Here is a 15,639-nt window from a genome sequence, read left to right on the forward strand (position 1 = left end):
CTTCTTGCACAGGCGTGAATAATACCAGCACAGAAGAAGGGTAAAATAAACAGTTTATTTATTATTGGTTAAACTCTTAATGCAAATGCACGTACTCCGTGCTTACAATAACACAGACGACTTGCGGTGGAACCTAAGAATAATTTAACAATAAATTTAAAGACAAATAGTAGGGCTGGGCTAACAATTTAGTTTAAGGCTAACTAGGCCGACTCAACAATCTACCTGGCGATGTACTTATTAAATGACCACAAGGCGCATTAGCAACTCCGCGTAACAACAGGAAGGACAAAGTAGTAGCATGCGCTGGCTAGCGAAATCGCGCTCTGAATAAACTACTCGTTTCGTCTGTCTTTATACTCGCTTGACTTTAAATTTGCATCCTGGCAAGGAAATGCGAGAAGAAAATGAGAGGTTCAGGAAAGGTACCACACTTAAAAGAAGTTGTTATGCAAACTAAGGAAACCTTGCAAGTTGTTTTTTATATTTTTAGCTTATCTATCTTGCATTTCATCTGTGAAAATAACATTTTATTTTTCAAAATGGAAACCTTAATGCTGTCTTCCTGACATCAATATGCTTTTCAAGAAATTTAAATATGTAACTGTCATACTTATTAAGGCAACAACATGATTAATGATTCAATTAAATATAAGGATCTAATAGTTAAAATATTCAAAGCCCATACTACGGTTTTTGAATTTCTTTTTCAAATGCGTTTACTAAAAGGAGTGAGTAAAATCTGACAGACGGAACATATGTGTATGTGTTATTATGGCAAAGCCTCGAGGGCTATCTGCCTAAGGGAAGGGATACCTTCGTGGAGGACTTTCTAAGGGAGACTGGCTCGTATACACGTTAAACATTGGGTAAACCACGAAAACGCCCATGCAGCCAGCCTGTTCGCGGGATTCGAACCTCGAACCGAACTACCAGTGTTCAGCGTCTTTACCTCTCGGCCGCTGGTGGGCCTAGACGGAACATATGAAAAATATTTTAACGCTTTTCCAAACGAAGCAAATGAAATCATGCATAATTTTTCAGCAGTATTTAATTAAGTTTATGGAGTTGAATAATTTACACCGAAATGAAATGAGCAGATAATTAAAACTGAATCTCTGTAAAGGGAAGAAATGAAGTAAAAACTCATGTTAAATGAACAATTTTTTTTAAAAAAATATTTCAGAATCTACCACAGATTGCTGGAACATGAGCCATTTGTATAGCAATGGGAATGTTTTGTTACAATTTTCCCTGTCTTTTCCATATGATTCGGCTAATAAATTGTCAGCGTTTCGATGCAACTATGTACAACAGATTCATGTTATTTCTCTTAACTAACTCTATTAAACTGATATATTTTGCACACAGTGTAACAACTTCTGCAGAGGTAATCTAACTAATGTTGTCCCCTTATTGTTTGGATGTTTGCAAGCATTGAGATTTTTCCACAGATATATGTATTATTAAAGTAGACCTAATGTAACTTTTGAAATCAGTAGCGAACTAAATAGAGTAGTCCCATGTTATACCTCTGTTATCACACTTTCTTCAAATTAATTTCAGGTTCCTTTGTCAGGAAGAATCTCAAATGCATCTCAGTTTAATGCCAATTAATTTGTAGCAACAATGAGATGGATATTTGTTTCAAATGGGAAAAGGTTTCACGTAAAAGGAGTGCCAGAAGACTTTTGTTCTTTGTTTTAATAATTCGTTTAAAAACTGCAGATTTACCACACTGGGCAGCAGAAAATAGAATCGGTAGCCGTAGGTTCAGTAATGTCCAAAGAATAATACGTATACTCTCTATAATGCGACTGTAGAGAGCAAGAAAGATGACACAAAATTCCAGCATTCTGGAACAAGTTACAAGATCTAGTATCTTTATTTGGGAGCAACTCTTCGGGCGGCGCTCCCCGTATTCTCTATGTTTTTGGTGGGAACCTCTGAATGTTCAAACGTATAAAGATATCCTCAATAAATATATTTCTGTCTCTTCATGCACTTTATTCTTGTTCACTGTGCTCCTTGTAATTCTGAAATAATTTTCTTTCAGATCTCTAGCAAAAATAAATACACTTCACAGTAGGAGGCATTGTAAATAATTAAGCAGTTAGCACATGGCATAAAATACTTGGTTTGTTTGAATCTAATAAAACTATGTACAAAGTAGATCTCTACGCATTAAAAACAGTTACGGGAGTGTAATCGAAAGTAAAAATAAAACGATAAATCCCGTAACTAAGTAAGTCGATTTGCCTGACCAGAAAGAAGATGTAAAAGTTAGCTAGTCTTTTCAGAAATATTAATCTATTGGCATTTCTTCGACAAGCCATCGCGTGTAATCCAATCGCCATCGCACCAATTAAATATCTCAAAACGTGTAATGAGAGGGAGAAAACGTAACTGTAAATGGCTTTCCTACAATCTACAGTGACTTTCCAACAGTCTACTCAACACTCTTATAAATTTCTCGCAGCTGCTTTGGTTTCTTTTAATCCGTTATATAAAAGAAAGCGAGGATATCTGATTGTCAGAAAACTGGCTCCATAATCACAAATATAGAGAAAGCCATGTTGAAGCTCATTCAGTAAGATTGTTCTTCAAGGCTTGAACCAGGGTCGATCTGCTATTCTTTTTCAGTTTTCTGCATTTCTCTCTTGATTGTTCAATGGTCTTATTCACTCGCTAATTGACTTGCGCAGTTGTTCTGGAGTAAATAGCAATGGAAATTTATTGCATGAATTCAAATATTTATGCATCAAATTTATCAAATAAGCAACATATCAAGTTATAGCAGCTGGCTTTATTATGTCGTTTTTGATGGCAGTGTATTGAAAGTTACGATTTGCAAAACCTTTTTTTAAGGAACGTACAGAAGACTAACATATCATCTGCCATGAAAAATGTCGATTTCTATCCCGTTACGTCTACGAAAGTATTAGTGCGGGGAAGGTTATAAACTCAGTTCGTTATGTATGGATAATACAAAGAAAAGAAAAGGGGCAGCAATTTTAAAGTGATTAATATATACTTTAGGGATACAGTAGGACCGTCCGGAACTCTGCTGTTAGTTAAAAGTACATAAATATTTCCAGGTACCAAACACACGTCAAAAAGTGATCTTTTCACATATGATGTCATCTTTTAGTAAGTCATATTTACTTGTACAACGATGTTTCGCCCTTGTGTTGTTTTCTCCGCAACATTTCCACCCGCAATGTTTTTGGAGGACACTACACTGGTGTGCAAAAATTAAGGACGAGACGGTTTTTTCAATATAACTTTGTACAAAAGCTTTCCAAATCAACACATTTAATACCGTAAGATCCCCAATACGTAAGGACATGAGTAATGTAAGCAACACTTACTAAAAGAGAAATCAGAGGGATAAAAAGAAGCTTTATTGAAAAAGTAGCATGGAGCGCAATGCGACTGAAGGCCGAAACATCCCTGTGATGGGTGTCCAGCAAGAAACATCCGGTCTTTAATAGGGGATATGATCTTCCCTGACTGCTAGGCAGGTTTCACAGCGTCTGCCCATGCTGAGAATGAGGGTGTCAATGAGTTGTTGAGGCATTGCTGCCCATTCGTCTTGCAGCGCCAATCGAAGCTCCGGAATCGTTACTGGTGGTAAGGTACGAGCTGCCAAGCGTCTGCCTAGAAAATCCCATACATGCTCGATGGGATTGAGATCCGGAGATCGCGCCGGCCAATCCATACGTTCAATATCCTCACTCTCTAAGAGCTGTTTGGCAGCTACTGTGCGATGACATGGTGCATTGTCGTCCATGAAAAGGAATTGCGGACCCATAGCGCCTCTAAAAAGACGCACATATGGAAGAAGAATCTCGTTACAATAACGGGTCCCGTTGACTGAACCTGCGTCGAAGGTGTGAAGGTCTGTACGACTACCAAGCATGATGCCTCCCCAAACGAGAACACCGCCACCTCCATACCTGTCCCTTTCAATGATGTTCGAGGGATGATTGCGGCTTCCCCGCTCTCTCCAGATGAGTATGAGATGAGAATCGCTACTCACACTGAATCTGCTCTCATCTGTAAAGAGTACTCGTCTCCATTCATTGGGTCTCCAATTCCGGTGTTCCCGGCACCACAGAGAACGCCTTCTCCGATGGGCAGGCGTTAGAGGTACACACCGTACAGGGCGTCGTGCAAACAGACCACCACCGTGCAGTCTTCTGGCCCCGGTAAAACGCGATATCGGTCGTCCAGTCGCCCGTGTTGTGTGTCTAGCGATTTCTCCCGCTGTCTGCCGCCTGTTTCTTCTGGCCTATAAGGCAATATACCGGTTATCTGCGGGTGTGGTTCCTCGTGGACGGCCACTACTAAACCCCCGGATAGCTGTTCCTGTAGTTTGAAATTGTCTCCAAAGTCGTGAAACGATGCTGTGAGCAATTCCGAACTCTGCAGCCACACTTGTCACACTGCGGCCTTCCTCCAACTTCCCAATGATTCGACCTCGGGTAAAAGCATCCACATGTCGTCTAACAGATTGATTATTCGCCATTTCTCGCTGAGGCAGCAAATCGGTGTCATTTTAACTGCTATACGGCGTGCAATCTCTTTGCCAGAAATACTGATCTTACACCGACAACATGCTATATACTACTCAGACACTCCCCCATTACGTCTACCTGCATATCTGCGCATGTGCAACAGTACATCACCTTACTTAATCTCCTGATTGGTCTTTCTGTCCGCTCTGCCTCTTCGTTCAGCTGATATGCTAATTTTTAGACTTCGTCCTTAATTTTTGCACACCAGTGTATTTTATGTTATATCGCAGATCTTGATGATTTCAAAAGTACTAGTCTGCCAAAATCGGATCAGTTTTGATGCACAGCATCCCAGGGGACGTGTCCATGGATCTCCAGCAAACTCGCGAAAGAATCTTCGGCTTGATGAGACTTAAAATTGCATTTTTATGATATTAAATTTACTACTTCTTACAGTACCTTGTCATGATTACCCGATATTTATCAAGCTAAAATATGCATAAAAAAACAGATACCCAGTTACTCATACCCATTTTATCTACTTCCCTTATCATATGATTGCGATTAGGCGCTTTAAGCCTTTCTTAAAACTTTGGAAATCATGAAAAAGAATAGTTTTGTAAAAAAAACGCACAAAATGCATTGTAAGTTTATGAATTGTAAGAATAGATTATATCGAAAGTATCAATTTGCCATGGGAGTAGATTTAATTCAAGCGTTGTAACTACTGACTGCATCGGATGTTAGTGCTTTATTTTATTCCGCAGTCTCTGAATCGGAGTTAGAGTCTGAACATCACATGGTAAAAAAATTTGCCAATTATGTCTGGTAGGTAACTTGTTGCAATTTCTTTGGGTCTTTGGCGCTAAAAATTTCACTTAATGCTTTAGAACAATTCAAGGTAATTGCATACGCTAATTGCGAAATCTTTGCAGATGAAGATTTTTAGAAGCTTAACTGTTTGAGAACTCTTCGTGGTTATTGAGCGTACTAATGTCAAGGTTGAGTATCTCGACAGGGATTTTTAGAAACTCAGTAAGCATGATTTTATCGCGGTATGCTCAAGTTATTGCAATCAATCATACTCACTGCCTGACTGCAGGCAAAGTTAGTATCTTCAGATATTTAAATGAGATAAATTTTTAAAAAAAACCGTAAAATATTATTTCGTAAAAATGATTCCGAAATTCAATATGCAGTCCATTTTACATTCTCAAATGCTTAACAAATGTTGTGCAAAATAATTTCATGTAAATTATGAATGCTGAAGAAACATTAAACTTGTTCTTCCTAAGTTAATTTTGATTTATTTAATAAAGTTTTTATTTAATTTAACTATGTTTTATTTTACATTATTCACTTCAAGTTAATTTTAAGAGATATTTGTTTATTTCATATTTTCTGCATGAACATACTGAGCTAATTTGTTTTAAAACTTCTCCCTAAATATCCTAAGGCACGATGAAAATTTCCACATGCTAAAAGAAAAAGCGCTAAGTTAATTGTAAAGAAATGAGTCACCAGCTGCTATTAAGAACACGATCCAGTAATTATGTGCTCCAAAAAATAAAAAGGGAAAATCACTGAAATATGTAATGCGAGTCATTAATTAAAGGGTTTAGATAGTTCAGAAACAAAGAAAGCATTGAGAAGTTGAGGCTACTGCAGCAGCAAATAATTTAACGGACTGAAACTGACATTGCAGAAATGCTTTTAGAACAGGTCTGCTCTTTAATAAGGAAGATTTTTTAATTACCGATTGATAAGTTTCTGAGTTATAATTGCAAATGCATGAAAGATTAAAGATGTCATCATCAAAGGCAGCTTTTTGCATTTTTATTTTCAGATATTGTCTTTCTCCATTAACTTATAAATACATGAATTCGTAGACTATCTAGATTTTCCTTTGTCCCATTAACTGTTGATAACAGGTATCGGAATATATTTTCGAGTATCTTCTTCTTATACTATAATATAAATGTAGCTATATTTTTACAGTGATGCACTTGTAACTACAAGGAATCAAAGTAAAAATGTACTTACTGTTTGCTAACAAATGAAAAATTTTTGGCAATCCTATTTTAATTATCTCACGTACTTTTAAAGACTACTGCATACTAATTCTTGTATTAAATTTTAAAACGTCACTATAACTTGAAATGAAAGTCTTAGACTTCAGAGTTAGTAAATCTTTTAACCTTAATGATGTTAACATCCGTATTTTTAATCAAGTTAATTCAAGAAAATCCTTTGATTTGTCATACATTTTAGAACTGCCATAATACTTCTCTTATCACAAACACTACTCTACAGCTGAATTTAGTGAATTGAACTAGTACTGCATACTGTGTCTTTTTCCTGTTTCTCGAATAAGAGATACTGTTTCAATCTCCTTCGAAATACTCAGTTTTGTATAAAATCAGGGTCAATCTGATACTGAATTTTGAATAATTTAACATTTCAAATTTATCTGCGTCTAGATATGTCAACCTAAGCTTAAAGTAGCTGTCTAAACTTGAATGCAACGGCATAAAACCGATATAGTGACAAGTTCATGGTATTCCATGCAAGTGCACTTTGTCATATTTCAAGGGCAGTGTTTTAAACAGAATAAACAGCCTATTGTTTTCTCTTAAAACGCCTAAATCACTCACGCTGTTGTTTAGAAATGGTCACGAAGTTATGTGCTTGCCATTCTATTAAATCATGTAAATTTATTAATCCTTGATGTAAAGACGACCTCTGAATCATGTCGCAAAAAGAAAACATGGAAAACATTTCACCAAAAATTTGTTGGCTTTCCCTTTATATTTTTAGCACTCTGATTATACTCAATATGATGACGTTAATATATATTGAACGCTAAAAAAGCGTTGTTAGATTATGAATATTTTCATGTAAGTTTATATTTAAACATAGAGTGCAAAATAACATTAGCCTCTTTAACAAACCATGGCTTTAATCAAAAAGGGTAAAAAAGATGCATTATATAGAGCGAGTTATAGAACAAGATTTTAACCGACTTTGATTTCAGCATAAAATTTCTGTGCGCGTTTTCGAAGAAACTTGTCCTCTTCTTCAACAAGGTCACAGAGAAAACTAAATTAACTTTTGAATTTATTCATAACAGTTGCCTTTACCATTTCACAAAACTGCTTACTGTAAAACCCAATAATTCGAAAAGAAATTATATCTGTGACTCGGTCGAGAGTCTTAGCATTATGAACTAGATATATATTAACTTATTTATGTCTCTAGAAGTCCCATAATTAATCTTCTTTTGAATAATTTATGTCATTAACTTTTAGCAACTTTTAGCGATATTAACCTGAATTAAGAACTGAGTTAAAACAAAAGACGTAAGATTAATTATTCTAGTAACTCATCTAAGTTATTCCATATGGCTATAAGGGGGTAAAAAATTAAGCTCACAGAGCAGCGTAAAATTGACGAACGAATCGACTCAGACTGCCGATTTTTTTTTTTTTTTTTTTTTGGCCGTCTTTCGAAAGCTTTATTAGCATGCAGATAATGTTAAGGAAGCAGCAGAATTTCTTTCTAATTGGAGTTTCACTATCCATAAAAATATTTCAGAATTACCGACTAGAGAATAATCGATTGATATGAAAGTTAAATGGTTAGGAATAACCGATTTTCTTTTAAATGAATGACTTGGTAATTTATTTTGACAAATTACACAAAGGCTGTTCGCCATACAATGACGGTTTCTTGAAAATTCTTACTAAAAGAAATTAATCCCTGCTCTACCGATAAACAAAAAAATCTATACAGCCAGAACCTTCACAACAGCGCAAGCTCGGTGAAATCCTTTTGATCCAGCATGATGAGCCACCAATAATGATGAGTGTTCTTATCCATTCACTATTATGGGAATTTTACTGAAATTATATGACATCCTTGTAGAGACGCTAGGTATTTTTTGGAAGCAGGCAAGATGAAAAATAAGCAATCGCCTTCGCCGGGAATCGAACCACGGACCTCTGAAATACCGGCCCAGCGTTCAGAACCACTACACCGCGAAGGCACGCTAGGAAGGTGGGAGGAATACTTACACTCTGATAAATAGTAAATTAGGAATATTAAATGACTAAATTGAATCTTATCTCCCTCGATCCTTCTCAGCCAAAAGCGAGCAGAAACTTGTTGATTCACATTCTCAAAATTCTGTGCTTAATTTGCTTAACTGATTTATTCCCAGTTTCTAATTCATCTAATTCAAATATAAAGCATGCAAATCTTTAAACGAAATGAAACTGTTTTAAAAATCTGTATACGCGCCAGCCAAGCTGACTCATAAAAATCTTGTCTATGAGAACATCAAACGTAGTCTATACCTGTATGTGCTTTTGTGCAACAAATATTATAAAAGGTATTGAAGAAACATAAATTCAAAGCTTAGTAGTTTTATTATTGACGTGGACATCGGAAAGTGTGCGACAAAGATGATTAATGCACATTGCGTTGGCAACTAAATAAATGGAATGCAAACGTTAAAAAAAGAAAATAAAAAATTGCCTCCTTTTATTTATGGAAAGCATGCTTTATGATAATTTTCGTATCTAAAGTTTACATCAAAATGCGAGTAGTAAGCAACCGAAATGCCATATCTAATTGGAACGAAATGTATCATTGCGCATTAAAGGATTTTAGCGGATTATTCAGTAAAACCGAAGAATATGGCAACCATCTTGTTTTAAATCACAGATTAAGTAGCAAAGTGGGTCTCATTTTGGCAGTTAACGACGTTGCCAGAATGCGCTAGGCAAATTAAATGGAAAGTGGGCAGATTCTTGAAAGAAGGTCAGGTAAGAGGGAAAGTAAAACTTCTTAAGCTATTGTACTGAACATCTGCGTGGATGTCGCAATGAAAAATACCGGTAATCATTATTATGTCACGCATAAAGAAAAAAAAAACACACTTTACAGAAAGGTTATGCAATAATTAGCTTATTGTGTTCTTTTTATTAGTTATACTAGCAGATGTTTCTACTGTTACATATGCAAAGATTGTAGATGAAGACCCAAGTGAAACTTGGAACATTACTTCGAAAACTTTAATATCTTTTTTGAACATTCAATAAAACTGCACTTTTATTATACTTAGCTTTAAGAAAGCACATAATTTGTTACTTCATAATGCATGTAAAATATGTGTTTAACAACATGTGAATATATGTATTTCTCAATAGTTAAATCGCCTTCATTTTCAGGTTAGACCTTACAGGTACTGCAAGGTTGATAATAACAATAGGTGTTTTCCAAATTAAACACTTGAATTATCTTTATATAATCTTAACTATTTCCACAGTTTATATGAATTTTATAGGGAAATGTATGTGTGCGGACTTTAATTTTAACGGAACTCTAAAGGGTCACCGAAAGTCACGATAAATTTTGATATTTTCATAATTTATACGGAGGTTATAACTGCAGAATTTAAACATATATATTACGCAGAGATACGCCATAAGCTAAGTTAGTATCTGCTAAAACATCGTTTTGACTAATAAGTTAAGACTGGTTAAGTCGGGTTAATTGATTAAGACAAAGCAACTCGAAGGCTGTCTGACTGAGTCAGTACCGGAACTTTTACATATAGACTTAAACTGAAAATTGTAAGTTTTCCTTCTACTTTTGAAAGTGTACATAAAGGCCATCGAGCGGCTTAAATCTTTTTAGATATGCAGTAGAAAGTCCTTCTTCGGCTTAATTCTGCATTTAAATGTATTCAAATATTCATAATTATTATTTTAACTTTTTTAATTTCTGTTCGCTTCGGTACAGCTTATTGTGATTGAAATGCAAATTCCTGATACAAGAACTGCAATTTTATTTCTCATTTTGAAATTGTTTCTTTAAAATGAATGAAAAACTCCTGTAGTTTTTAAATCTTTCAAGCGTCACTTGCAACTTAAGACACAGAAAAAAATAACAGGTAAGCATTGTTAAACCTGCTGTATTGTCAGATTATCATGTTTTGCTTGCAATGTCTGAGTGCCGAAACGCTTAGATCCATCACCGACCGGATAACTGTAAATTAGACGCTTGACCCAAAAATGCAAAAGAGAAACTTTTTTCCCTTCGAATTCACGTAACAATGGCTAGATTACGTCTTTGAAATATCAGAGGCTAGTGAGTACTAACAATTGACCAAAACGCGCTTTAAGTCCAGATAAAGTTCGAAACCTCAATAAAACTTCGCAACTCATTCCGAGTTACACAAACGACTAATTTACCATAAGCGCCTAATTTATTTTTTTTTATTAGAGATATAAGTAAAGCTTGCAGTTCTATACGAGCAAACAATGTTCACATTGCTCTCAGTGTGAAAGAACCGAAGAATGTGACAGTGTTATGACATTATTAACATGTTTATAGTTCAAATGTCATAAACAATATCATAAGCAGAGGTTTTCCTCCTAGACCTTTCTAAAGTATTAAGTAAAACACCTCTACTCTTTATATTCTTCATACTACCAATGATCTATATGCATTAAGAAGAATTTCAGTGAGACATATTTCTTTTTGTGTGCACATATATTGTTTATAAATATGAATAAGTTCGTTGAAAGAACGGCGTGGAGCAGATCCATTTAACGTAATTCAGTATCATTTAACTGGCACAATTTAATTTTATCCACTGATAAAGATATGTTTCACACGAATGTGTTCATCAGCTGTACTCTTAAGAGCCAGACTGAACAGCTTTACGAATCGGAAAAACATTTCTAAATTATTTCTATTTGATGAAGACTAGATCTTTCTGGTAGTGCATTAGGATTTACTATTCACAACATCCTAACATTTATTTAAACTGTAATCCAATTATCATGCGCTGATCACCCGTGCATCAATCCTCAAGAAACATTCTCGCAGTGATATTTAAGAAACGATAGCTTTTGAGGAGGAACTTCTGACGCAATGAATCTCTCTGCTAAGGGGAGAACGAATTTTGAGATTTAATATCAGTACATGGCTAGGAATAAATGATTCTTGATCTTGAAACTAGGAATATTCTGTCAATGAAAAAGTAACAACATCGAGTTTTGTCAAAATTATTTCTGATTCTGAACGGTTTGGAAACATAGGGGAAGATAGAATAGAGCTATGGACCGAAAACTCTAAGAACGATAAAAGCTGTAATATTTTATTATACAGTGTCATTCTTCAGGCAGCGAATCAAGAAGAGCCAGCAAAAATATTTAAAGAAAATAATTAAGACAAGCACGTAGAAGCACTGGTTAGCTTATTCGAATATGGAAAAGGATATCTGCCTACGAAGAAATTTTAAAGGAAACTGGCTCGCATTCATATTTCACACGGAGAAACCACGAAAAGCAATCATGCAGCCAACCCGTTTACCTTGGATCAAAGCAGGGTCGAACTCCCAGCATTCAACGTTTTTAACCACTTGGGCACTGGTGGGGCTAGTGAGGCACTGGATTTATAGACAAGTCATTAGACTCACTATATGGCCAAATAACATGCATTCATATTTAATAGCATCATAGTTACGTCAAAGCACTCTACGGCTATCGGCCTAAGGGAAGGAATGCCTTCGTGGAGGACTTTCTAACTTGTAATAAAGAGTCTTTAATGAAAGATCACTCCATAAGCAAATGATTGAATTATATTGGACTATGTTATTATGGGAAAACACGTGAGAGCTACCTCGCAAGGAAATGAACGTTCAAGCAGTTGTCTTGCCTTTTCAAGAGATAATGATTCTCACTTGCTTTAAAGATAAGAAAAACAGGATGTTGCGAGTTCGTTCCGCCGTTTGGAATAAAATCAGGGATGAGCTTACCAGTGTTTCGGGGCCTTAGCCACTCTAACGGTGAACTGAATAAGAAGTTTTCGACAATAAAGGGTAGAGACATTTGATAATGATTGAAGAACTGCATGAAATTCAAGCCTTTTGAGATTAAGCTGTACGTTGCCTGTCATGTTTTTCTAACAATGATAGAAAACTTGTGCATTAACTTCCAAGGTTTTAAACCACTCAGCCTTTGATTTGTCGCACGTATAGAGATGGACCTAAAATCTGAACATAACATAAAAATAAGCCAATTAATCATATCAATAATCAACCCCTTTATATCAAATTAAGAATATTTGAAAATTTTAGAATATATTTTCTCAAAGAAAGTCATATAAATAAAAAGTACTTATTAAGAAATTTTCCGAGCAAGAAAAATAACAAAAACTTAAGAATCCTCAAGATTCTTTTAACGGAAATCCATTTGTTTGAATGTCAAGAATGCATAAATGTTAAAGAATAGCTCATGCATAAACATAAAGCCAAGTACTGTAAAAGCTTGTAAAGATCTTTTTGCCTGAGAAAACTATAAAATATCAGAGGCACAATTTGCTAAAATGGGCATAGTAAAAAAAATAGCAGTTCATAATGACAAGACGGGATGTATCGCTTATATGATCGAACGATGACCGAGAGACTAAAGCCGTAAATCACGGATCTCTCAAAATCAGTTGATTTCGGAATCAGTTCTTAGCATTATACAAATCAGTTCTCGAAGATTTGTAAGCATCAGTTCTTGAAGACTAAAGAAGCTAACTATGTATATATATTTATGGTTGTTCTAATATCTGACGTAAACATGAGTTAATTTCCCTTTCCCTTCATTAAACTTTCACCTAAACATACATTTTCTTAAGCCTTCTCACGCTGAACGCTGGTAGTTCGGTCCGAGGTTCGAATCCCACGAACGAGCTGGCTGTATGGGCGTTTTCGTGGTTTACCCCATGAGTAACGTGTATACGAGCCAGTTTCCCTTAGAAAATCCTCCACGGAGGCATCCCTCCACATAGAAAGATAGCCCTCGAGGCTTTGCCATAATCACACACACACACAGACACACACACATACTTAAGTCTTCTCAGCCATACAATGCCATATCTGATACGAAGCAAAATGAAAACAGTTTTTAACTCCATTTTTTTTCTTTACTTCTCTTTATTTTCCTAACAATCGTCAAAAAAACAAAAAATTGCGTGTATCTATGAAGTATGATAATTTTCGAAATTATTAAATTTTCCTCCTAGAGAAATTAAATTCAACTTAAAAATATCAATTTTTGTTATTTCTATAGTAAGCATATTTTTAACTTCAAAAATAATTTACTTTAGTTCTTTTTTCATGATAGTACAAAAATTGCACTCTCATATTTACCCTTTTTCATTTTGTTTTATTTTCATTGTGTATTGTTTTCTTCCAATTACGCGGTTATGTTTTGAGAAATTTAACAAAAATAAATTTGATTGAAAATAAAACTTAATTTTTATGATAGTATAAAAAATTTATTTAGTTTCTGTTTAATTTTATTAAAACGTTTTCTTTCAAAATAAATAAAAATAGGCATGAAATAAGCATTTGAAACACTAATGAAGAACCTTTAAGCTCTTTTGAAGTCAAGTGCACATTAAAAAGACTGCTTAAATAAGCAAATTCTTTGCAATGAAGTCTTTGCAATGAATTTTTTAAAACTAAATGGATTAGTGACTGAAATTTGGTAGCAAAAATATTTTTGCATTACTGTTTTCTGAACCAAGTTGTTACAAGAAATAGGGGTCCACAAATATGTGCATTAATATTGCTACTAAAATATTTAATTCATTTCTTGTTTAAAGATTTCTTTAAAGATTTTTCTTATTTTCGGTATTGGTATAATGACAGAATGTTAAAACGTTTACAAAAATATTAGGGCCAAATTTTTAGAAAAAATTCAGATATAAATAATAGCTAGTATGGAAAATTAATTTTGTCTTAAAATATTATAAGAAAAAAATTAAAAGTAAACAGCAATCATTTAAGTGTTCTATTAACATTATAACAAATCAAGGAAGTTCGATACTTAGTAGTTTCCTACCCAAATAAAATTATCATTAATCATATTAAAGTAGTTAGCTAATATAAGATGACGACATATTTGAGTTCGATATAATGCTAAAATAGCTTACCTCGTAAACGCTGGATAAACCCAGTTTGAAAAACACAGGCATGAAGACATAAGCTACGGTAGGGAACATGAAACAGTAGGCCGCTACGACCATCCAAAACTGAGTCCCAGTGAGATACGTTTCTGCTGGTATCCCAAGCATTGGAATAGCGGACATGAAACTAGCTAAGATAGACATAGCAACAGGAAAGACTCCCATCTCTTTGCCCCCCATGAAAAAGTCTTTTGTAGTTTTCTGCTTGCTTCCCGTGCAAGCATAGTAAATTCCAATAGCCGCCGAGACTCCAAGCATGGCTATGAATATGACATAGTCCGCTATGGTAAATCTAGATAGCAATTCCTCTCTTGTGGTGTGCATTGTTGTAGTTCGATCAGATCGCTGGCTATCTGTGTAAGGAGCAATATCCAGAGTGCTCTTAAGAGAGCGATTTTCTTTGTATACAATTTTAAGATACTAGTAGGTGCCAAGTTAGTTCATGCCCATGCTCTCTTCTGATGAAAAGTGCCGGTTTCATACTAGGCAGACTGATTTTATTATCTAAATGAAAAATAATCTTAGTTAAGCCGGTAAAAATGGGAGGGGTAGTGGTGGAGGGGAGGTGAGAGAAAGTGAGGTCACACTGGCGTAAGTATGTCAGACAGTGAAGATACGAAACCGTTTCCACTGCGGTTCATATCGTGATCAGAGTTAGTAGCCTTGGTGCTCACCGTGTGAATGCATTACTACGGTTGGACGAGCAACAGGTTGTCCAGTTGTTATTCTAGATTTGGCGAAATATTATCTTTTTTGGCGAAGTAAATGAACTGGATGAGATAACCACCACTATTCCAGTTAATACGGCTTGAAATAAAGCCTTACAAAAAATTTATAGAACAGACAATAAAATGGAAACATAAATGATTAATTTAATAATGTCGACTTCCTACAGATTTATAAATATTTCAAGTAATTACGCTACCTCCAGGGCTTAATTTCTAAAATTATAATTGCTGGAGTCGTATGGAAGGCTGTCGAACGTGGCGAAAAGAAACGAATAAATGCTAGTTAAAATTAAATAAAATGTAAAAAATATATAAAAGCATTTGAAAATTAATAATAAAGAAAGTAAATTGAACTAAAG

At 35.0% G+C, this 15,639-nt stretch overlaps 1 protein-coding gene across 2 annotated transcripts in view; it reads right to left on the reverse strand.

Annotated features, from left to right (window-relative positions):
• The window catches only part of LOC118183434 (sodium-coupled monocarboxylate transporter 1-like), a 90,328-nt gene extending 75,105 nt beyond the window's left edge, over positions 1–15,223 (reverse strand). The window contains exon 1 of one of the 2 annotated variants that reach the window (XM_035352967.2): positions 14,520–15,223. In XM_035352967.2, the coding sequence (XP_035208858.1) occupies positions 14,520–14,876 (357 nt within the window). In that variant the 5' untranslated portion in view covers positions 14,877–15,223. The remainder of the gene's footprint in view (positions 1–14,519) is intronic. The other variant, XM_035352966.2, reaches the window with a different exon arrangement.
• Between the last annotated feature and the right edge of the window lie 416 nt (positions 15,224–15,639).

The sequence above is a fragment of the Stegodyphus dumicola genome, chromosome X1, assembly GCF_044657685.1.
Source record: "Stegodyphus dumicola isolate Sdum_Otavi_A_Nest chromosome X1, ASM4465768v1".
Classification (NCBI taxonomy): Eukaryota; Metazoa; Arthropoda; class Arachnida; order Araneae; family Eresidae; genus Stegodyphus; species Stegodyphus dumicola.